The 26,014-nt window shown below is 36.8% G+C and overlaps 1 protein-coding gene across 9 annotated transcripts in view; it reads right to left on the bottom strand.

Annotated features, from left to right (window-relative positions):
• EPHA7 (EPH receptor A7) overlaps positions 1 to 26,014 on the bottom strand; it is a 161,778-nt gene that overhangs the window by 95,608 nt on the left and 40,156 nt on the right. For 8 of the 9 annotated variants that reach the window (XM_018078041.2, XM_008931990.3, XM_018078042.2 and 5 more), the window contains 2 exons: positions 10,966 to 11,121; positions 9,755 to 10,090 (listed from right to left, as the gene is read on the bottom strand). In XM_018078041.2, the coding sequence (XP_017933530.1) occupies positions 9,755 to 10,090; positions 10,966 to 11,121 (492 nt within the window). Of the gene's footprint in view, positions 1 to 6,330; positions 6,516 to 9,754; positions 10,091 to 10,965; positions 11,122 to 26,014 lie in introns of those variants that run through there. The other variant, XM_018078047.2, reaches the window with a different exon arrangement.

Genomic DNA, 26,014 nt, shown 5'->3' with positions numbered 1-26,014 from the left:
AGTTTAAACTACAGCCAGCATTAAAGTCTGATTTATTTTGTGGGCTGCCAACATAAACAAGCTACCTTACGGAAACATAAGGAGCAGCTTGTTATAAGTTCAAATTTAGAACATTTATATTGGTTCCACAATAAGAAGATTTCTGTGTCATTACCATGAGCATAATTTAGTTGTATTATGTTCACATGTAGACACCATTATGTAACACTTAGCTCAGACAAATGGCTCTGTTCTTGATCTTCCTTATTCTACTGTAGTTAATGACCAAATATTGTTAAAAATTGGGACACTAATTATCTGATGTCGACATGTTATGGACAATTAAGAATTGCTCACTCTGAAGCCATGCTAATTGTTTTTCACAGGTCTCCTTCTCTCGTCCTTGCGCCCTCAATAAAGCAAGCACCTACAGGTTTATACGTACATCTCTGTCACGTACTTTGTCACAGAACATACATCATCCTTTCTAGCTCATCCCCGATTAATTTTGCTGGCTTGCAGCAATTATCTCTTCCTTTGTGACTGACCTCCTGCTAAATGGAGTGCATGATCACTGGACAATTTTTTCCTGCATATTTTACCACTTAATTGATCCTTGTTGGCTGCCCATAATAGAATACACTAAATTTAAGTCATAAAATGGTTGAAGTTGAGAGCAAGTGGCAACCATGTTTTAGCAATTGTAGTTGACAGCTGTAAAAATCAGATCTTGATAATGTTCTCTCATTTACCCTATTACTTGGATCAGTTGGTTAAAGCTGTTAATGATCCTCTTGGATCAATGTCGTTTGCTTGTAGCTATAATTTACTGCATTGGTGGATTAGTACAGATGTTTTCATAGATAGCTCTGCATCATTCCACCAGATTGCTGTCTGCATCAAATTTGCTTCCATTCATCACTAACAAAGCAAAGAAAAAGATAATCAGCATCTCCTATCTTCACATTAACTACTGAACTTGGGATAACACTTTTATTGTTGTCAATTTGCAGCCTTCAACCATGGTTTCCTCAGTAAATTGCCCTATGAGTTTTCTCTAGAAATAGAACCAATTATATATTTTGACTACTACAGAGAAAGACTACAGAAATCCTTAACTGTAAAACAATCCATGTGCCAAAGAACAGTAGATATAACTGCTCAATTACGAATATGCCCTATGAAGTCAGAGCTGTTTCTATCATACACAAAGCAGTAAAAACTACATAGGGCAGCAACATGTCAGTGCTGGCAAAAATTGTCCAGACTATTAATTACCCAGATTGTTTCAGCACCTGAAAAATCTGCTGCCACCCATGGAGTTGTCATAGTGGATAAGTCAGCAACGGCTACAGCTATTAGGGAAGATGTCTCCCTTTCTTATTATCCCACTAGCACCAGAAAGATCAAGCTCAGCTCTTCAAAGACATGGGCTATCTTCACCCTTTCCTGCTAGAGGTGAACCATTTACTCTTGGGCTATTAATACTCCCTAAACTGCCAGAAGGCCACGAGCCAGAAGAGGAAGATTTGTATTTTTCAACTGAGGACTTGTTTAATCAAACCTCTGTTTTTCCTTCTTAAAAAGCAGACTTGCTGGCACATGCAACAAATATTATAAAAGTAATTGAATAAAATCTGTTCCAAAAGAGCAGCAGCATAATCACTGAGCATTTTTAAGGAAAATACCTATAAAAAAAAAATAAGAAAATGCTGGACAAATCTACATGGCATCTTTTTCTAGACAATTAAATATGAGAGTGAACTACATCTGTAAATGGTGGACTTGAACCTTGCTTTAAGAAAGCTCTACGTTCAAGACATTTTTTATGTGGTCCTGTAGTGCATTTTTGGCATACTAACTCACTAGCTGAGATAGACTCACCAAAAGTCTTCCAGCTATTCAACAGGCACTAGTGTGAGCAACCTCTCCCACCTAGAAGTTTCACATTTCGCTATTCTACTTAATGAAGAAACTTCTTTACTTTTCCCTCTATATGCTACCTGCTCTCTTCCAAGGATTTCCACAGGAGTCATTACTGTAGGTTGGCTCCATGTCAAGCTGTCATCAAGAGCTTCACTATATAGAGATGTTCCAGTCTAAGAATTTTTTTAATTTACTACATACACCCTCAATTAGGATTTCACTTTTGGTAGCACTTATACACTTGCAATAGCGCCTTTCAGCAATGATGCTCATTTCTCATTGAAAAAGCATCTGAGCACTTAAAAGGTTTTGTTTGTTCTAATCACAATATGAATTCTTCAAAAGGTCTGAAACAAACAACATTGAGTTCAGAATTCCTACTGACGATGTTCAGCACTTATTTAGATCTTGCATCCAGTTATCATATTACAGTTCCCACTAAGCACAAAAAGGAAGATCTGGAGATATAGTTCTGCTGCCAAAATCAAAGGTCTACGGAATTGTTCTTTCTTTCCACACACATTAATTAGCTACTCTAGACTGTGTATCACCAAGTATAAATGTATCAAGTCATTTCTTGTGTTTGTACTGCAGCTGTCTTGAAAGTCTTTGACATTGCTTGGGTCTTCACAGAACTATGCAATAAAGTTCCCCAAAAGTATTAATAAAGCTCAAAGAGCTATTACTTAGTTTCTACTCTGTTGAAAAAGACTTGTGGTCATGAGAAATAATCTAACTATGGATGAAGTGAAAGAAGAAACCAGGCAAATCTACAAGCGTCTAAAAACCTACCCTGCAAGTGTCACAATTAGAGCTCTTTAATTTTACAGACCTTTCTGGGATTGGTCATAGTGTAATATTAACAGACATACTGCTTTTCAAGATCAGGATTAGTTTTTCATCACTGCTTTTATGAACACAATTGATTTAACTCATAAATATTAAGGAGATATCTGGTGCATGTTTTTTAAAAGAAAAAGGGGTTTCTAATCCTTTGTGTGACATTAATAAACCAATCCCTTCTTTATGTGGCTAAATTGTACTTTATACCACTCATTTTCTTCCTCAAGTACATAGTTTTTCATTGTGTAGCTGGTGAAATTATGCTTGAGTACTGTACATTTGATCATGGTGACACAACCTGCTATTTCCATAGCTCAGTGCACAGGAAAGTCAATAGCCCTGAGGCTGTCATGCTTCTCTGAGCAGGTTGTTACCAAACATTTAACATACATAGCTTAATTGGACCATTTCTAATTCAGAGCTTTGGTTCTGTGAAGCTGAAGCTTTATCTTGGCGTGTAGTTACCCTATAGAGTAGCTTCCCACTCTTCTTATCTCTAAATATTGTAAAATTCACACAGTTGTTATTAGAAAAAAAGTTTCTTAGCAAAAATTATTATATCTATTTCTAAAAAGCTTTTATGGTAGAGCTGGATAGGCAAGAGTTCAGATATCCATTTGAGGGGGAAAAAAAGTATTTTTGGTATACTTTAAAAAAATTTCAAATTACGTTCAGCCACAAGCTGATGTGCAAAAACCTGATACAGTCAGACTCAAAATGTGATACAAAGTTAAAGTTTCCTTTCAAGATGACAGAGCACCCATCGCTTTTGTTCCTGCATGTTCTGATAGAGCACAAGGTTCAAATCCTGCTCCTATTGAAGTCAATGACAAAACTTCCATTGACTTCAGCGGTGCAGGATCAGACCCTAAGCAATACATCTAACATCTGCTTTCTTTCTTTCTTTCTCTCTTATCTTTCAGTGAAAAACATTGGAACAAACAGAACTAAATATTAGAAAAAAAAGGAATTAATATCAATTAGCTATTCTGTGGTAAGTTTTCATATAAAACATGTTGCTAGTAATTTCAATTTCTTTGTGTATATGTATATAAAATGTTATCAGAATTGTTAAAAATATATATATGACATACCATATTATATCCTATATAGATGTTTCCTTCTTTGTGAAAATCCTAAAGAAAAATCTAACATCTAATAATCTTACAAATATGCTGCAGCCTAGCAATTCTGCAGTATCTCTATAACCTTGTGGATTTCACAACATTAAATATGACCTGATACAATCAGTGAATGAACAAACTGTTTTCCTTGATCTGATGGTATTTGCTATACAGAGACTGGAATTCTTATCAAGTTTTTATCCATCAGTTTAATTCAGGCATAAATTCAGTTATCGCCTCCTGTAAAAATATCTGTGATATTAGTTCAGGGTAATGTGATTGCAGATCAATAGGCAGTCTTAACTGCACAGAAAAAATGCAATCCATTTTTTTAATGTACTGAGAAGACATCTAAAAAAGTAGAATAATAATAACTATCATATGTAACTAATTTCTACTCCAATTTTTCCCTTTTTAGTTGGTCGCCATGGAGTTCAGAACAGTTATAGAGCTATCTTGTCTGCCAACTGGTTTAGGAAAAAGTTTTAAAATATTAAAATATATTAAAGTATATCATAAATATCATTAGGAATAAACACAGGCATCCATATAGCTCCCATTAAACAAAATAAGCAAGAAGGTAACCCAAAATACAATCATCATCATATACATATTTGTAAAAACCACAGTTTAATGAAAGTGTTTAGTGAATACTAGTTTTAAAACGTGACTTTTCATAAAATAATTCCCCCAGCTCAACAGGTGGAATGCATTTGGTAAAAGAAAAACATTATTTTTATAATCTAAGTTCTTTTTACATGAAGCATCGCTTATAACATATATATATTAGAGAGAGAGAGAGATGATGTAGCCATATCAGTGTGGGAAAACAGATCTACATTTGGAGGTTAGAAGATGAATCATAGATCAAAAAGTAAAGTCACTAGCAGGAAATATCAAATGAAACCTATAGCTAAAGGAAGTCCATTGAAATGGGAAAACATAGAAGAAATGTTAAGCTGACCATTGAAATTATTTGCAATAAGCTGTCATGTCACCTCACTAGAGGTGAACATTAGATGGAAGATGTAGATGAAGGTAGATTAAAACAATTTCGTGGCAACATGGGAAGAAGCCAAAATGGCTTGGGGAAAGGAAAGAAGTGAGAATAGGACTAGAATGCTGAGGTCATAGAGACTGGGAAAGCTGCAGGCATCAATCTTCTTGATTGCTGCCTCTGCTGGGGGACAGTTCACTGCTGAAGAAAAGTCAGGTTTAAGTGAGACTGACAGGGAACAGGAAACAAATAGATGTCAATAGTGCAGAGTCTATGAAAAAGGGGACTTTAAAAAATGAGCAGGGATAATTGAGAGCTGGAGAAAAAAGCAAAAAGAAACAAGAGAAAAATTATGAGCAGCAAGAATGAAAGGAGAATGTAGCATGTGGGAGAAAGCAAAGTATCTCCCCTGTTTAGAAAGACTACAGAATTACCTAAGAAAGGTAGAACCCACCTCACAGATTTACATTTTTGCATTCAAACACTTCTTGTCATGTAAATCGATATGCTAATAGTCATAATTTTATAGCACGTAATGTCTTCTCAGTTCAAGTTGCTGGGATAATGCCATTTTGAAAATATCAGTTTCCTTTTTTGAACTGTGAATTTTGGGATCTGTTTTTTGTAGGAAATGGTCTGAAAATTGAACTCTCGGATGTAAAAATAGAATAGCAAATTAACATATATAAATCGTTACTAAAAGAGAATGCTTTTCAAGAGTAAGCCTTGATTATGGAACTGAATCAGGGTTTTTTGACCACTTCAAGTTGTCAGCATTAAGTGCATCTGAAGGCACAGTATGACCTAAGAGTGCTGTGGAGCAACTTTCTCTTGCTGTGAAGAAGCAGCAAGCATTACCAAGTGCTCCCTGCACAAGAGCAGAGAGTATGTTTAGGAGCAGTTATTGGCATTACATTTTAACTTCTGTTTGCTATGTTTGGTTACAGTAATAAGACATTATGAGTGTTCCCTTAGATATGATTTTTTTTTCCCAACAACTATAAAACCAACTAAAACTGGCTCAGGACACATACTTAAATTTCCTCAAATCCTGATAAATGTTGGGATTTGTCCAAAATATCTTAATTTTTATCAAAGTCAGGGTAGGTTGGGTGTATATCACCCTTTACCAGAGATTAGTCCATTGCCCATTCAGATAAATTCCAGAGGAAGGATGCAGAAATATAGTTTTAAAAACACACTATCTTTGCAAAAGTGTCAACAGAAAAATTATAAAATTGTTATTGAAACATATTTTGTAAAATATTTGAAAATGTATAAATCTCAAAATATGACAAATATTCACCTGCTGTGAAACCTATCCAATTTCCATTCACCTTTTGAGTGTTGTATAGAAAAAAATTAAAATTTGGAAAGGTATTTGATGGTTCAAAGGGAACTACCAGTACAACCAAAAGGTGACTTTCTTATTAGGGAAGTGGTAAATTTTATCTTTGGTAAACAAACATTCAGTAAGCTTGCAAAGGTAGGGCTTGTCAGCTGTTCTCCAGGTGCAGCTCTTTGGTACATTCATTTACTGTAACTGAAGCTTAGTCACATTTAAATCTGAATCCTACAAGGATGCAGGGATTCACATAGATCGGCTTTGCAATCCTGGGATGACATCCTGTATTCTTTATATGATGCTGGATAGGCAAGATACGAAACAAGATGGTTTACTCCTGAGGGACTTACTGTACTTCATAGTGTTAAAAAAAACCAAAACAAAACCAAACCAAAACAAAGCAAAACCAAAAGCCTGATGGTTCTTGGCTGAAGCATAAAAATATGCCAGACAACTGATAGCCTAGTCATAAAGTCTTTTGAAAACAAGGAATGAATAGCAAAACAAGGAATGAATAGCAATGTGTCATATATATATATAAGCAATGTGAAATGATGCTTACCCACTTGCAGTCATTTTATTGTGTTATTTCCACAAATATAAATAGGTTTTTATTCACCACCTGGTCCTTTTATGTGACATGCTCTCTTTGTCTCATAAAAGCTTGTTATATGTGGGTGAAGAAACATTGAATATATTCCATATTCCCATTCTTTTATCAATAATATCCTGTTATCATTACACAATGATTTGAATTCTGTGACTATAGCCACAAAGGAGAAATTCAATTAAACCAAAACTACAAAGGAAAAATCTCATTGCAATCCTCTGTGCAACTGGTGAACCTAGTAATTATATATAGCCACCTATTGTGCTAGCATAATAACATGTGAGGAAGGTTTAGTTAGACACATTTACACACATAAAAAGCAATATGGGCATAGAAAAAGTCAATTTTGCCAAAAGTATAGAATAGTCACACAGTAACAAATGAGAGCTGCATGAATCCTAGTTTACTTGGCTATAAATAAATCCAACACTTTCTTTCTCTCCATGGTAAAATAAAATAGGAGCACAGAAGCATAACAGTCTCCTTTGAGCAACCAGTCTCTTTCTGTTCAATTATAGTCATCAATCTGTTCCACCTAAAATATTTTCCTCCTTGAGAAACCAAAGAAATCAGTATTAGGATCCAAAACATGCTGTTGCAAAAATAATGTAAAAGAGGTCTTTCCTTTTGTAAATGTATTTGTTCTGAAAGCCTGTATTTTCTACAATGCAAATTTTGTAATTCAGTAAAAAAAAAAAAAAAACAAGCTGCATTTATGCAGCACTTAGAATCAGAAAATCTTGAAGACCTTGGAAAGGAGAAGTGAGGGTTACCTTCATTTTACAGACAGAAAACTGCTGTAACAAAAAGAGCTTAAAGCCATTTTTTTTCCAAAATCTGTCTCCTATGTATATTCTTTTTAGATGCCCAATTGGAAGCCTTTAAATCCTGATATTCAGAAGTGCTAAACAGACAAAGCTTCAGTTGTATGAGTACCCTGTCTCTCAACAATGACAGTGTCAAATCCTGGGAAACGCTTGCCTGTGCATAATCCCACAGTAAACTGGAGAGCAGGGAAGGAATAGAGTCAGGTATCCTGCTTCCTGCTGCATGCTCTTACAAAACTTATCTAGGAGGTTGAAGGATCTTTCCATTACTTGAAATCTTTAGGTAAAGCCTAGATGTTGTCTCTAATATATACAGAAGCTATAGCTTCACTAACATCTCTGGGCTTGGTGCGAGGATCATTTCATAAAATCAGACAGCTTGTGTTACTTATACCATAGCACAGGATAACCATATTATATCTTCTGACCTAATAAAACTCCTGTAAATCTATGACTATGAGAACACAACATAATGAACTATAATCTTGGGGAAAACACAACAAAGCTGTGATTAAGGCTTTTGCATCTTCATGAGATGTGACAGTAGCCACTAAATTGCACTGTTTCTTCCTTTACTCTGTGTGCCACTGAACCATCAAAGCACATAAAGTAAAGCTGATTTGATTCAGCTAAATAGAAAAAAGTCCAAATCCTCTTCCTCATGTGGTAGTTCTGTACAGTCATCTACAGAGAGCAGTACACTGTCCACCTGCCCATGTTTGAAGAATTATAGAGAATTATTTTAAAGATGAAAAATCAAGGTGTCAAAATAATATAATCTGTGGTGCAAAAATAGTTTCAGGGTAAATTTTCAGTGCTCAGAATCTCATCATAAACTTCAAGAACTGAATGAGTACAGAGACCAATCCTTTCAGTCACAGAGATGGTTCCAAAATAATATAAAATGTGCATTTGGAATCCAGGAAAGCACTATGGGGAGATTAAATATCCCATAAATATTCCAGCCTAACTTTAACAACCATATAAACTGTCCTAGTTTTGGGGAGAAGGAGGGAAGGTTTTGAACTCAATTTCTTGTCCTTTTTTATTTTTTTTTGAGATGACCATCTTCAAAGTACAAAATAACTACAGTTTTTCCTGTTTGACTCTGTATAGCAAGTTTTTTTTCTTATTTCACAGTATTACTGTAGGGGATCATTTCTACTGCACTAAAAAAAAATTCCATGATCACAGTCACTGAAATTTCCTCCAAGATGTAAGTATGAAGTATCCTTTAAAACACTAGTTAGCTGTTCTTACAGGAAGCATCACATCACTTATTCACTTCATATTTTCTTTTAAGGCATTTCTTCAGAAGCCAGATCTCGCAAATAATGTTCGGTTTAAGATCTTTTGTTCAAAGTATAAAAGGTTAGTTTTACTATCCCCTCTTAAAGCCCACAGCACACTATTGCCTATAATTTTATCAACAAGCAACTCATCAGTTCAGAAATCTAAATCACATTTTTTTCATTCAGCTGCAGACAACGAAAGCCCTTTTTCCCCCTGGGGTGATATGCTAGTTTGATTTTATTTTCCCTGACATTTCACCTGTCAGATTATGATAAATAGAAGAAACAGAGAATAATCATCACATTCTCACTGCATCTCATAATCAAATATCTGGAAATATAAGATAAATCAGAAACATTATCCTGAAGGGAAAACATTAACACTGAAAACACCATCAGATATCCAAATCATCTTCCAGTGACCTAGGACTCCCACACATATTTAAAAAATTAAGAAAGAAGACTGCATAGGACTGTCACATCTACTTTTTTTATCTTCAAATACTAGGGAATGACCTACAATGAAATAAGCAGAAAAAAAGAAAGTTGCAGACTTAAGAAATTCTATCTAATAACAAAGGTTGTGTCTTTAAGTCTTGTCATCAATGCTTTCTGAAAGCAATCCTGAGGCCAAGAATCAGGATGGGTTATCATGAAATAGTATAAGCTCAAATTAACTAGTTGGCAAGGTGAAAAGATTAATGAGCCAGAACACACCAAACATGTTCCTGATTTACTGCATCTCTAGTTGGCATGTTCCAAATTTCTCTCGATCTCACAGTGTTGAGATTCATAAGTGATGAAAACTTACCTGCCTGGCCGGTGGTAATACTGACAGCTGCAAAAAGCCTCTGGGAACGACTCAAGTCAGAAACCCCATTCACAGCTTCAACTTCAAACGTGTAGTTAGCATGAGCTAGCAAGTCCATGACAGTGACATAGTTATCTACTAATCCAGTTTGCTGGGGCATATATCCAATGTTACTCCCACAGGGAACACACTCGCCCTGCTCCCAGCTGCACCTCTTGCACAAAATGCGGTAGGTCACATCACTTCTTCCCCCGTTGTCAGCAGGAGGACTCCACTCCAAACTCACGGTAGTCTGGTTGATATTGAAAATTAGGTTCTGTGGTGCAGATGGAGGTCCTACATTATACACAAAAAAAGTGTAGAGTAATTACACAAAACCAGAGTGGGACATGTAGCCAGTATTTTAATTACTGAGACAGAAAACAGTTGAAGCATTTTTCTCCACATAAACATTTCATTATTTTTATTACAAGCTGCATAAAAGCTTCCTTGAATTTATTTGGTGAGCGCTTTATTTATTTTCCATTAAGGCATCAGAACAACAATTGTCTGTATATTTACTGCAACTGACTTTAGCTGTTTCTCCTCTGTGCAATTAAAAGGAATGGTTAACGTACATTGAAGGTTCTATTTTATAGTTTTCCCAAATATGGGATTTGTTCATCTCTTCTAAACATACTGCACAAGCTGCATCTAGTCCTTTGTTATCAGCTCTGATATGATTTACAGAGATATTTGGTGCTGTTTTGGATTTAGGAAACTTCCACTATTTAAAACACCAATCTGCATAGGCCAGTCTATTTGCAGTTAGAAAGTTAAGTCAGATCCAACTACAGTTTGATCAAAGCACAGATCCACACAGGTTACTTTTCATTTTTCACATTACTAATTTTGGTATTGTATCACATAAAGCACACTGTCTACAAGAATTTTATGGCTATGGGAAAACTGTGCCTGTATTCTACCTACTACAATGAGTTACTCACACAACATGCAGTGTTTTCCAATGCTATATCAAGCAAACATGAAAATTATATTTATTTTGATTCCATATTCGCTGTCAACTCTTTTTCCCTCTGCTTTTCAATTTTATTTACTGTTGCAAAGGTACTTTTCAAACACAGGAAACGCCAGACAAAACTACTTGCTGCAAGTGGCTGCACCTGGTTGGTTAAGCAAGTCCCTTACTATTAAATTCATGACTCACTCACTTGTGCATGCGACATATGGTGGATCAGAAGGTGCTCTATAATAGCTATCTTCACAGTCGCATCTTGAGGATCCTTCCTTGTCAGAGAAGCTGTGAGTAGGGCAGCGGGAGCACTGCAGATCTTGTGAGGAGGATTTGTAGAACCCACGGCCACAAGCTAAGGCAGAACAAAACAAATTAAGGTTTAGATTTGCATGGACTTCTATTCTGAGCTTTTTTTGCTTCTGTTACATGAGGTACACATTCCTGTAAACATCTATACTGCCCATTCTGTTATGTTGGCTCAAGCAAGACATTATGCTAACAATTTCTTTTTCTTCAGATGATGCTGTTAATGATTTTGTGGCATTTTTATGAGTTCAAGTATACACTACATATACCTCAACAACTGGCAGTACAATATTTCGAAACAGAGGGCTGCATAAATACAGCAAGCACCTGTTTTTCACCAAAGAAGAATACAACAATGGTATGAAACACCTGGATGCCTGCAATAGGCCTAAACAAGGGAAACTCAGTCTTGAGATCTGATCTAAGGCCACTGAAGCATTTCTGGTATCTGAGCTAGTTGTTTTGGAATTAATGGAGCAAAATTTTTTCTTCCCTGATCTGAGAAACCCAAATAAGCTGTAACCCACCAGCAAACCATGATTCTTAGGAAAAGAATGAGGTGTGACACTTGTTGGAAAGATGACTCTGGTAGGAAAAAAAGAGAAAGAGGAGAGCAGACAGCGTAAAGTGCACAATAGGTTTTTCCAGTTTCACAGAAACACACAAGTAGGTTGAAATTAATTTACTGAAACTTTCAAGAAGTAGATAAAAGGTAGATAATTGGAAATATCCATATAAGACGATTTCTTACTTTGGTAAGCCTGCTGGGTAAGGCCTTCAAGGCCTTCAAGGTCTATGGCAGATTTTGAAACGCTTAGATTGTCCCCCCAAGTTCCTTAAAATGATCATCTCACTCCATGAGGACCAACAAGTATTGAGGCCATGCTGCTGAGAACACAGCTGTGTTTGGCAGGGCACGTCTCAAGGATGAAGGACCACCGCCTCCCTAAGATCGTGCTTTATGGTGAACTTGCCACCGGCTGCCGCATGAGAGGAGCCCCGAAGAGAAGATACAAGGACTCCCTGAAACAACATCTCAGCCTTGGCCATATTGATCAACATAACTGGTCTACTCTGGCCTCCAATCGAGAGGTCTGGAGACACACCATCTATAACACTGCTGATGCCTTTGAGAACACACGCAGGATCACTCTCGAAGAGAAAAGACAATGCAGAAAGAATCGTGCCTTGCAGAATATACCACCTAAGGAGTCTTTCTGCTGTGCCTTTTGCACCTGGACGTGCCTATCTCGTATTGGCCTATTTAGCCACCAGTGTGCTTGTAGCAAATGTGGGTAGAGCCCTCCCCAAATCTTCATTCATGAAGCCTAGCCATGAGGATGATGAAGCCTGCTGTGAACCTATGAAAGTAAAAAATTGTGTTATGTTCTAACACTGATGTTCAGAAATACTTCTTGCAATTCCAAAGGCAGAAACATCCATAAAACACACCTACCATGATACCATGATACATGCTTAAGCATGTATAAACTGTGAGAGGGAAGTGGGGATCAGACAACTCTAAAACTGGAAACAGGTTAAGACTGAATTTCAGCACTGAGGTTACGGAAAAACTTACGAATACTGTCAACATGCAAAACAAAACATAAAAGTCCTCCAGAACTTTCTAATAAAGCAGAGGGTTTTTCAACCACATTATTTTATTCTTTTTTTTCCAACCCCAACAGACAGTCTAACCTTCTTAAGCCACCACCTGTATGCAAAGAAAAGGGACAGCGGGTGAAACTTAGTACTGGGTATCAAAATATTAAAGCTAGTTAAATAGTCATTCTGAGTTCAGAGAGAAAGAATTTACTTTGGTTATATTCATATTTGCTTGGATATTTTCTCAGAACAGAAATGCAAAGTATCAAAAGACACTGATATTTGGAACAGTTATTTCAGTTGTCTGGTACTGCAGTGATGGAAAGAGCATGAAAACAATGAGCTTCATCCAAATCTCACTAAGTCAATGAGGAGAACCTTTGACTTTCATAGCCTTTGGACTGGACCCATAGTGTAGCTACAGCAATATGATTACTATTAACCTGATTAATTTTATGTAACCAAAAAAAAAAAAAAAGGAAGCAATACTCAAGATAACAGTAGATTTAAGTTGATGAATTATGTAAATCAGTAGTGTATCACACCAGTATAAACCAATAGGAAATACTGGCTCTCTATTACTCTATCTATTACTCTTTTTAAAGAAAAATATGCTTGAAGGACATAAATTGCCATAATTTTTAGAGTTTGTTGTGCTGAAAAAAAAAAACAGTGGATGGAAGCGAAATTACCTGGCAGAGCAATTTAGCATGCAAAGCTTGTATCCTTTGACTTTGACAAAGGGGTACAAGTTTGCATTAGAAGAAAATCTAATCCTTCTTGCAAAATATGCTGTAGTTTGATTCCAGGACAGTAGCTATTATATATGCTATTTACAAAAGAAGACAAAAAAAATTTTGGAGAAGCACTTCAGATAAACATGACCCATGAATTCATAGTTCCAGCAAATTCAACTCTTTTTACACCTTTATTCAATATTGTTTCAGAATTTCCTGACAAAAGAGCACAAAAGCTGAACTGATTTGAATGCATGTACCTAAGACATATTTAAACTTCTGTCAGCTTTTTCAGTACTTGCAATTGAAATGTAGCTAAAATTACCAAAAACAGTTTCCTGCCTTTCTTAAATAGTCATGTTCCTCCCATACCAAACAAAACACTGGACAAATACACAGGATCTTCCAACACATAGTCCTCTGCAAAGCAAAGAGCAACTTAAAAGGCAAAGATCCCTACTGTTTTTCCAGTCTGTCCTTCTCAGCAGGGAACATTACACAGCAAAGATGCAGAGACTAAGAGATTTCAGACAGAAATAACAAAACGTAAACAGAAAACTCCTTTTCGGGTTTTGGGTTTTTTTTCTGATGACTTGATCAAGACATTTATATGCTTAGTCACTCACTATTTAAAGTAAGTGTGCATTTCTTACTAGAGTTCAAAGGATGTGAATATCTGTGACTAGTTTACATGACCGAAAGCCAATTATTCTTCTGCACAGCTTACCACAGGCAGCAGTTTCAGGCATTCATACCATGCTACCATTCCATTAGCTTTTTGTCCACTAAGAGGCTTGTGACAACATTTAATAACCATTCCTTCAACTTATAAATCCCTGAGATATAAAGGGCAGAGCATTCCAGCACTGAAATTTTTAACAGTATGAAAATAGCACTTTTAAAAAGGATTTTTTAAAAACTTCAGAGTTCTTTAGAAAGGAGGTTACACAGGACTATACACTACAATTAAAAGTACTAACTGGAGGAATACAACTAAATTATTCCCCTATCTATCTTCATAAAACTAAATTTATCACAAAAAAATGGATTTTTCAGCCTAGCAGTGGAATTCTTCTATTGCTCGAAAATTGAGGACCTACCCATCCTTATCTGTTTTTGTCCTTGCAAAGAAATTTACAACTGAAAACTCTACCAAGACAGCATTGCACAGACCACTTATGAAGGTGTGAGAACTCGACAGTGAGCTATACAGATCACAGATGGAAATGAATCAGTCAAAAATATTGGTTTGACTCTTTTTTCCCCCCCTCCTTTTTGTCCTATCTTTCCAAATTGCCATAGAGTATTTTTTTATATTACAAGTAATTTCTAAATATTGTTTCATTCTACACTATTTTAATTCCACATATTTTGATCCAATTTAGTTCTTCATGTAATATTTTTAAGATTACAGGGACAGGTGGCATAAAATCCCCACTGCTACTACCTCCATAAGAGATATTAAAAAATGCCACTTGTAAAAAACAAAAACAAAACCACACATATTAGCCAAACATCAAACAGAGCTCTGTAAATTCAAATCTAAAGGTATAAAAAGAGGTACTGTTCCACAAAAGTATCTCATGGCAAAGCTTGAGGCAACTCAAATGACATTTGATCACATACATTTTAATATTCTCCTTCATTAGTGCAGCACTCCTTTCCTATAAAAGGAGGTTATATTGTAAATCAAGGCGCAGAACTCAAGCAATGATAGAAGATACACAGGAGGGTATAACTGGTGAGGCAGCACACTGATGTTGTAGCTCTAATCCTCATTATTGTTGATCTGAGTAAAATGTGAACTCATTTGATGTTCCTCAGGCAAGTTAAGATCCAGGAGTAGTTTCGCAACTGAAGGACTTCTAGGGTACTGGAAAGGACAAGGCAGGAGTGGGGAGAAAGGGAAGAAAGCCAGCACAAAATACGATTTCCTTCCATTCAATGTCTTGTGTCATTTACAGCTGCTAATTTAAAAGAACAGCTCTTCCTAGATAAAGCTCCCATTTTGTTCAAACAGCTGCTCCAAAGTCTGACAGCACAAAGACAGAACAGCACCTACAGCCTGACCTCAAGTAGCCTTCAAACAACACAAGAATTAGTTTTTAATTCTTTCCCCATATACTACAAAATCAATAAATAATGGAGAAAGTTTTGCTTCAGCCAAGGCACAATTCTTTGCTTAATATCTTAGCCTTACAATCATTAGGGACTGTCCATTAGTGACCCTCTCAGGGCTGACCAGCACCTTGGATTTGTTCACTTTTCTGCAATAGCCATGGTTGCTCCTCAGAGCAAATCTTCCCACATCCTCTGCAAAGCAAAGAGATTTCTCTCGTTGGGAAGCTGGCAGAGTTCCACTGTGAAATACAAAGATCATACAAACAAACTCTCTCGGATGAGAGAGCTTCCTTATGCCATGGAGCTGCAGGTTGAAACTGAGCAGGGCATTGCCGTTTCATAATTAAACTTTCTTGCCTGGAAGCCCTAAATAAAGTGGTACACTACCCTGACTGTATGCCATGAAAGACCCTGGTGAAGATCATACTAGCAGTCCTTCTTGGCTTGGACTAAGTTGCTTTCTTCTTGTACATCCAGTAGCACTCAGCCGTAACAAGGACGTGTGGGTGACAATAGAGCCTGGCACATGGCTGGGCAGCTGCAGCATCAGTGCACGGTACCCACTTGAGTACATGTCTAGCATATGCCACTGCAGTCTGTGCATTCACAAACATTTTTAGCCAGTATGTCTGGTATCCTTTAAGGGTCTATACAAATACTGTAAATAATGGAATTTGCAAAGCCAAAAGTAAATACTGAGGAATTAACACACACTTGTGGCACAAGAAGACACAAGCTGCTGACTGCAGCTTATGGAGAAAAATAGCAGCTCCTCTGCTGTGAGCTCATCCCATGCTTTAGTGGCCTGGTAGAGATCAAATAATGTATGTTTTTATTGTCATATTTATAAAAAAAAATTCAAAGAACCTCTGGAGGAGAGAATGAAGGCAGATGTAGAGAGCAACAAACAGCAGTCTGGAGTCCCACTTGTGGGACAGGAAAAATGGGACATGGTAAGTACTGTTCATTTTTATGTCACTATAAACACTATGAGACTCCTTTTGCACCTAGAAGAGCTAGGGAACTTAAATAGGGAGTGATGATGGAAATATGGTGAGGGCTATGAGTGACATATGTAACAAGTGATGTTTACATAACCAACGGAGAAAGAATAAACAGTTATAGGGCAGTGATGCATTAATCAAGAAAATGTTTTGCTACCACAATAATACAAATTAAAAAAAAAAAATAAAAATCTCTATTTGTAGAAGTACAAGGTTTCCCAGGTGGCATATCAGCTTAAGACTTACAGGGCACACAATTGTTTCAGCATATTAGACACCTGATTGAACATGGGTTTTGATAATAATTTTTGACTTTATACGAAAATAATGAAATGTAATGAGTCACAAAGAGGTGACTGCACTAATTACTGTTTGATCCCGTTATAAAAAGTAGACTCAAGAAAAAGGAGAAAAATACTGTGCTAGCAGAACTAGAGAGTTTGTCTGTTTATTCTGATTTGTTTGTCCTTCCCTGAGTTTGCCATCACTAGTAAGTCTTAGTGGTGTATGTGACACAATTTCATGTAAACTTAAGGAGACGAAACTAACATTTAAAATACAATACTTTTTCAAAGCCAATGTCAAAGGAGTAATCACAGTTTCAATGACACTAGTATTACTTATGAACTTGGTGTACCAGGTTGATCCCACCGAGCACCATTGTAAATTGACTACCCATCCTGGGAGAGCTCATGTTTTCCCCTGGGTTCCTCCCTTCTCTTTACTTGAATAAATTGACTGTATAAAAGTGATCCTATACATTGAACTTTTCCCTACAAGCACTGGCTAGAATTTGTTTTATATCTGTGAGAACATAACTTTCCATTCTTGTGATTTGTTATCAACTCCCTACCCTTTTACCCTCCCCAAGCCTGAGAAAATTAAAGACAATTCAGCTAACCCTCTTTTCACAGAAATTACGTATACACAAAAAGTGTGTGCAGATGTTTCCTGGATGAAGTTATGCAGCTGCAAAGACCTTATTAATTATAAAATGCAAAATGGATTGTTCTGTAATTGAAACTCTCTGGGGGTCTGATACATTTGAAAATTAACATACACATATGTACGGTCAGGACATAGATGGATGCTGTTAGATTATTTATTACCGACGGATATTTTAGCTAATGCAGAAAAAAGAGATAGTCTTTCTCCACTAGAGCTTTCAGATACTTGCTTCATATTATTGTCTGTGGTTCCATAACTCGGGACTAAAAGCACAGCTTGCAGAAACAGTACTCCCACTGCTAGTGTTGCTGACCTCATCTACGATGGACAGGTCTAGAATCTTTATTTTAATCCTATTGACAGTGCCTCAGTGGGAGTAATTATAACAGTCGGCCACAAATCCAGACCTCCTGTCACTGATATATTAGGGTTTTTCACAACCAAAATGAGCAGCCGGCAAGGAGGATAAAAGCAACATGGGGTAGTGATTATAATAAAATTTGTCAACCCCATTCTGTATTGACCTGCTACAAACACATGACAATTTGGCATGGGAGACATCAGAAATACAAAAGGCTTAATCTTTCACAGTATCAAAATTAAAATTTTGAAAATCGTTTGGGGGGCATTGTTGTCTTAAGAGATACTTGGCTGGTAGATCACAATATCAGCCACAGGCACTTTTTAGCCAAAGTCACTAGAAAGTTTAGATAAACTGAAAGCAGACCATTAGAAAACACTTCCCAACTGTGGATTTCAATGTGAAATATTAGACATAAGAAATCCAGTAACAAAAAGAGACTTTATAACCTCTGATCCTCTTTTCCAATAATTTGTGTATGTTCAAGTCGTGACTATGTTTGAAACTCTAAATTATTTTTATAGTGAAAGATGGCATCTGTTATGCCTTCTCTGGCACCTAATATATATTGTTTTATAAGGAGCTTAGTCTGTAGTATTTTATTTGTCTAACTACTATGCAGTGCTAAATGTTTAACTTAAAAAGAAGTTTATTTTAGCTTGATTTTTAAACTGTGATGGCACCTAAAGATTATTCATGTTTCAGCCAAGGAATTATGTTGTATGGTTTAGCCAGAGTAAACTCAAGACCCTTAACAGTGCCTCAGCTATAGTGTGAATGACATATCTAAACAGGGTTGTCCCATGGCTGCATACCATCATCCACTGAATGTTTGTTGTTGCCTGTCAGGAATCTCTCAGACTTCATATTCATTTCCCAAGCCTACTATGCCCTTGTTGTCCAAAATGCTGCTAATGTCTTTTGAGAGGTGTTCACATACTACTGGTCACACAAATAGGGATCCAGAAAGAGAATGCTTGCTAAGTAATAGTAACTTGTTCTGATTTTTCCAGTGAATGAAGTGAAAGCTTTGCCTCTCTACAAATCTTCTTAAAAAACTAAACAAAACCTCAAAACTGAGCATGTCATTACATGTGCCTTTTTAACTTCTCTAGTTACAAAGAAACATAGACACAAAAAAGTACTCTGCTATTTTCCTGGCTAATTTATACACAAGGACAAGGTAATCAGATTGAAGAACATATCCTACAAATCAAAGAATACCCAATGTCACTATACCGTAACAGCAAAATTACTTTGAATCTAATCATTCTAAATGAGTACATAAAAGACTACATTTAAATGGCAATTAGAGACACTCTAGCATATTCTGAGGAGAATTAATTAACTGGGTAAGCTAAAAGTTGTGCATTGAGGCTATCACATAACATTTCTCTAAATTTTCAGTTTACAAGGATAAGGCATGTGCTTCTGTCATGGTTAAAGTAGGGTTTGTATTTTATTCCCTTTTTCCAACGTTGTTTTGGAGAAACTGTTCCTTTAAGAACAAACCCCTCACCACAGCTGGGCAGGGGGTGAGTGGGAAGGAGTGAGCACTGGTATTCCTGGTTGCTGGGGCAGAAGCAGATCTCCCTCCATCTTGGAGCACACCTCTGGCTGGCAGGGAAGAGAGAGAGAAAGAGAAAGACTCACAGACTGTCTGAGCCACCACTACACTGGCACCTTCCCCTGCACGCCTGCCAGGGACTTCTTGAAAGGGAGCTGCCCAGGGCCATGGCAGAAAAATGAAAGAAAAAAAGATATTCTGGGGGAAAAAAAGATATTTCTAGCTTTTCTGTTCATTCTTTGCCTACTTTTCCCCCTTTTCTTCAACTATGCCCTTCCCTCAAGATTAGGTTTGCAAGGTGCTCAAGTAGCTTCTGCACAGAATTGAGTGACAGCTCAACTCATTAGCCACCTTGGGAGCAAGTGCTCCACACTTTGCAGGACGCGGTGTAGGTTCATCACAAAAAAAAATGAATCCATGCCTGAAGTTTTGGCGGCAGTAGAAATTTTATCTGTCTTTTTCAGAAGGTTCTTAACCAGTCAGAGAAATAATGAAAAAATGCACCTGATTTGCTCATAGCTTCTGCATCTTTAGGTTTTGGTTATTGCTCTTTCCTCTTTTATTGACTTGAAAATATTTAATTATAAAGTTTTTTATATTTTTACTAAAAAATCTATTAAAACAACATTGACTAAGAATTCAGCAAGTCTAAGATTATGAACTACCTTGTGTTATGGAAGTTATGATGGTCTGATAGGAAAGTTGTATGATTATCTAAATGAGCAGAATGATCACCAGATAACAGGCAACTGTGTCATCAAAAAGAAATTGGCTGTGCAAACTACAATGTAAGTGGTGGGTTTTTTCTAAACAGATGTATGAAAAATTTATGCTAAATTTGTCACATTCCTGTAAAAATTTTTTTGTTGCTGGGGATTTTTTTGGTTGTTTTGGTTTTTTCTTTTTAATTATACAAAATTCAACTCAGCCATAAGGAAAAAAAAACAACAAACCCACTCGTGATAAAATGCATACAATAGATTGTTTTAATGATTTTTTTTCTTTAATGATTTCTTTTCTTTCTTGCTTCCCTGTTTGTGGGGTGTAGTTCAAACAATGAAGCACCAAGAAAATCCTTATAGCCTACAATACAGTCAGCTTACTAGCTTATACAGTGTTGCCACTTAAACAGCTTACTGAGTTCATCAGGGACTTTTGACTAAACTCCTCTGATGTCACACAGGTTCTGTACAACCATACATTGTCTGTCCATACATAAATGAACACTTTGAGGTGTCTAATGCACACTCAGATTTTGTGATTGCCAGCACGACTTAGGTACGTTTTCCTGTTGTTATGTAAAGAGAATGAAAAACGTCAAAAAAATGTCCAAGCAAACAAAAATAATGAAATTTGGGAAGGGGAGGGGCACATATTTAGTGTTTGCATGTTTTCTAAATAAAAATACAGTAAAATCTGACCACTGACAAATCATTTGGAAAATAATTTTAAAATAATTTGAAAAAACATCTTTGAATTTAAAGCCAACAAGATTCCCATGGTCTTCTTGGTCTTCTTACCTAACCTTCCAATGCAGCAAAGGACTTTGGATGTAATGAAAAAATTTTAACCTCTAGTGCTGCATTCAGCTCTGGGCCACTCTCTAAAAGAAAGACATTGAGGAGCTGAAGCGTGTCCAGAGATGGGCACGGAGCTGGTTAAAAGGTCTGGAGCACAAGTCCTATGAGCAGTAGCTGAGGGAGCTGCAGTTGTTTAAGTTGGAGAAAAGGAGAAACCTTATCACTCTCTACAGAGGAGGTTGTAAGGAGGTGGGAGTTGGTCTCTTGTCCTAAATAACAAGCAACAGGACAAGAGGAAATGGCTTCGAGGTGCACCAGAGTGGGTTTAGTTTGGCTACCAGAAAAAATTTCTTCACTGAAAGGGTTGTCAAGCCTTGGAATAGGCTGCTCAGGGAACTGGTTGACTCATCATCCCCGGAGGTATTTAAAAGATGTGTAGATGTGGCACTAGGGACATGGTTAAATGGTAGACTCAGCTTTGTTGGGTTAATGATTGGAGTTGGTGATTTTAAGCCTGTTTTCCAAGCTAAATGATTACATGATTCTATGATATTAAAGGTAGAAATTATTATTATGATATTAAAGGTAGAACCTGAAAATACTGAGAACTAGGTAGGATCTTTTTTTTTCCTTTTGATTTTTTAAGCAATTCCATTATTTTAGAATCTTTTAGCCTCATTACCTCAAATCAAACAACCAAAGTTGGTCACTGTCTAAATAGCAACATTATTACACATTACCACTGCAACACAACTACAATATCACAACCTCTTATAAGGAGCAGTGGACGTGTCCCCTGACATGAGAATCTCTAATGCCTATTAAGCCCCCCAAAGGCTCTCATTTCCCTTGACAAATGAACAACCATAATCTTGTCAGTCCTCTAATCAGAGTCACTGTTTTTTCACCAAACCTTATAAAAACCGCTTACAAATATCTGAAAAACTCTCTCACTTCCTGGCTACCCTTATTCCCCCTTCCTGGGAGCAACACTGAGAAACTTCCAGGAGAAGAAATATAAATTGGTGAGGGGAGGACTTGTGATGATAGCTTTTCACATGGAGCTGCTTCTAAATTAACATCAGAGGAATAGCAGAAATAGGGGTAACTTTCGGTCTGTCATTGACATATGTCATCCAGGTCTGCCAGTAAAGGAGATCTAAGTGTGAAGAGATCAAAGTGTCCAACTTGCCTCTCATCCCTCAGAGTCATTCCTCAAAGGACGAGTCTGGTGGCTGCAGGGGACAGATGGCTTACGTTGCCCCAGGAAGAGCAGATGCCTGCAGCTAGGCACTTCTCAGGCTGTTCACAGACTGGATTTGCCCCTCCATAACTTTCCAGGAGAATTGACCTACCTGTCTGACCCCAACCATGGGCAAGCACGGGTGGGACAGTGTTGCCTTTGGCCAAGTTTTCCTTCCCAGGATGCCATGAACTTCACCTCTAAAAGCTTGCCTCTATAAGCCTAGACACGTAGACTGTCTGTTTTTGCTAAAGGGCTCAACACTGATGTCCAAAATACAATGTAGACATACATATACTGACAAAGGAGTTCCCCAACAGCAATCTACTTCTGCAAAATATAGAGGTTACTTTATTATACAGGCATGATCGTTCACATGTCACTAAAGCCTTATTTACAAAAGCTTGTGACATACTACTCTAAAACTAAATTTTGTGCTGTTTGTTTTATTGGTTCCTCAATCCAGTTTACTCTACAGCCACTTAGCATCTCTGAAGGCACTAACACAGGAGCAGGCGGCTGTGAAATTGTGGAAACACTCCTTTCAGCAATAATGTTTAAACAATGCATTAATAACATGTAAAGTTAGTAAAACTATAATGTCAGTAGGTTCTTGTACTCTGTAGAGAGAACAGTTTGATCACTCTGGTTATCTTTACTCCATAGATTCCCTCTTCACATAGATAATTCCCTCCTGATACCCCAAAATCCTGTTCTATAACTGTCCAGCTACAAATATAATAGGAGAGTTTCCTATGAAGGCCTCAGATAAACTGAAATAATTTTGGTTCACGTGAAATAACGGGGGTCCCTAGGGGGAATCTCAGATCTCTCTCAGATCTCATGGTTCAAGAATAAAGTACTCCGTAAAGCCAGTGGTGCAAATGGATCTATTCTATTTCTTCCTAAAGCTTTGAGACAATGAAAGCTGATGTGGATGTTTAATTTAATTTAACTGTAATTGGCTGGCAAGAAATAAATCTGGAGGGCTTACTCATAAAATAGAACAGAAGCAGGCATCTCTATAAGCTTTCCAATTGAAATGAAATTAAAATAACTTAATAACACATTTTCGTTTCCTTTGGACAATGACCCATAATACCATACCAGGCCTCAACCCAGAAGAAATTTTTCACAGGTTTCTGTAATACATTCCTAAAGGCCATCATTATATAGCAGGCAAATCCATCCAAACAAAAGACCAGCTTCCAAGAATCCGCAAGAGAGAAACGACTCCGCTTCTGCACAACAGTGCTATAGAATCTAAAAATATCTTTACTTGCATATCCTGGTCTCAGATATTCCTACATTTAATGCTGATTGTCCTACTTACTTAAAAAAATATGCTCATGCCTTTGAATCCATTGTGATGCTTTTTAAGGAACTTTAATGCAAAAAAGCAACTGTTCTCCACAGTTCCCTTTGGCTTGGAACAGGAAGAAACAGAAATGCTGCCAGAAAGGAAACAAAAAATATACTCTAATTTCTTTAAGAAGGGACTCCCTTCCAGGTTCACAGAAGACAATAACATTTTTATCAGTGCATAGACTGGAAACTTAAAACTGTATGTGTAAGTATTTCATGATAATCCTTCAAAATAAAAATGGATTTAACCTCTTTATCTAAAGATTAGAGTGTTAGTTTATTAAGAGATTACAAACACATGACTCCCCTTTAATGAAAAAAAGTAAAAATATAAAGGAAAAGCGTTACTAGAATAATTCACTGATATGAAACTGAACTGATATGAAACTTCTGGGTTTGCTTCAGTAAGTATGTGGTAAGAAAAAACATCACTAATTCTGACAGATTTATCTGTAGAAATTTTTATGAGAAAACTTTCTGGATTCACACAATACTTTAATTCTAAATAGTGCAGCATGAGTTGTGATACTGTGAAATGAAGTTGTCTTTACTAATTGCATACTCTGAACAGAAGTGTGTCTTACAGCAGAGAGCATATCAAATCTGTCTGGCTGATCCTTATGATTCGGAAATGTCACTTTCTACTAAGCACAGAGAAAATAGGGAGGGGCAGTAAAGTCGCTCAAAGATAGCAGCCATCCGAAAAGATAAAGAACACGCTGAAGAAAAGCAGACAACAGATTGCAGAGACAGAACAATCACAGATGGAGGCCAGGTGGGTGGGTCAAACCATTTTTTTATAAAAGGTTTATTTTCATATTTAAACAGTACCCCGTTGTGTAAATGTTCAGCAAAGAACTGATAAGAAAATGGATTTGTAAGTGCGTTTGAACAAACAACATGTCTTATAGTCAAGAGGGGCTTATTCATATATAATTAAGGAATAATGTGCATGGCTGAACAGTGTATGATACTGCAAGTGATTAAATGCCACTGCAAAACAAAGGAGCTAGATATCCAAGGAAGCTTTACGGAACCAGCATGGAGCAATCTCAAAACATGAACTTTATTTTTTTTACAGAAGATGAGGATATTCATCTAACCATACAAAAGCTTTTTTTCACTGAAAATACCATGCGTTTCCACGCTGTTTCTGCCACGCAATCAAGCTCTTTAACTAAGATTATCATGCTTTCTGTTTCAGTGTACACTACTATTACATTTAATCCTTTAAAAACCCCTAAGAGAAGCGCTCTGTACACATGCAATGCCCAGGTTCACTGGAACTGTGTGCAAGCTTAGTTCTCTGCAAATTTCCAAAAACTTACTGGCATTAGTCAGCTGAGTAATTACAGCTCTGAGGGCTTGATCCAAACCCACTGAAGTAATAGGTGTCTCGGACAATGGATGACCTGAATCATACAATAAAGACAAGGAAAATGAGGAAGATCAAAGGTCCACCTAGACCACTGGTATTTCATAGCAAAGACAGCAGTACAGACACATGAACAATCTCCATTGCATCTTCCCAGCTGCCATATTTTCAAGAATACTAATATTCCAAGACATTTAAAAAACTTTTAAGGGTTTGTAAACTTAGAATTTCTATTTTAGGGGCTTTGTAATTATAATTTTTTATTTGTGTCTTGGGTTTCAACTTGTGAAAACTGAAAGAGAATAACTAATATAACATGAATGCATCGACATTCACACTTTTGTTTGGATACAGAGTGCACTTTTGAAGGGATTTCCCAGTTATCCCTGCTTATCCGAGCAAGTGAACTGGTTTGTTTTCAGAGGAAAATAACCAGAAGATGTGCTCCAAGAGTGAAATTAATGCATTCCAACCACAGTTGGATCAGACTAGACCTACAACAAACAACCCCCCCCTGAAATTTATAGTGTGGACATCAAGTCCTCAGGATGAACTGTTTTGCTCTACAGTTCACTCCTATTGCTTCGCACTCCTTGCTAGTGACAGAATCATGAGGAGAAAACATGAATTCTTTATTTAGAGAAGGTTTAATTGTCGGTTTTGATTGACAAATCACTACATAAAATATATAACAGAGGCAGAAGTGACTCAGCACCCTAATTGTGAACAATTTGGAACTCAAATGATTTTTTTTGTGCAGGTAATTCTTCAAATAGCTCTGTGTAGTTTGTTAGAAAGACAAATTTATAGATGTTGGTTCCTCGGTTCTCAAGAAACTGCATATTTCTTTGAAAAAAGAGGAAGATACTGAAAAAGAAAAACAAGAACATCAAAGGAAGCAGGTTGTTATAGTCACAATGAAAGAGAAAAAAAAAAGCAAAGAAAATAAAAGATGGTTAATGTAAGTGGGAGGGGAGAAAAAGCAAACTAATATAAAGTTCAGTAACAGGCAAGAAGGCCCAGTTTGTCCTTGCATAAGGTTTATGCAGCTCCCAGAAGAAACTGTCCATGCTAGGGAAGTGCCATCACAGCC

Source organism: Manacus vitellinus, unplaced genomic scaffold, assembly GCF_001715985.3.
Source record: "Manacus vitellinus isolate BGI_N305 unplaced genomic scaffold, ASM171598v3 scaffold_4_pilon, whole genome shotgun sequence".
NCBI lineage: Eukaryota > Metazoa > Chordata > Aves > Passeriformes > Pipridae > Manacus > Manacus vitellinus.
This window is presented reverse-complemented; position numbering and strand designations above follow the sequence as displayed.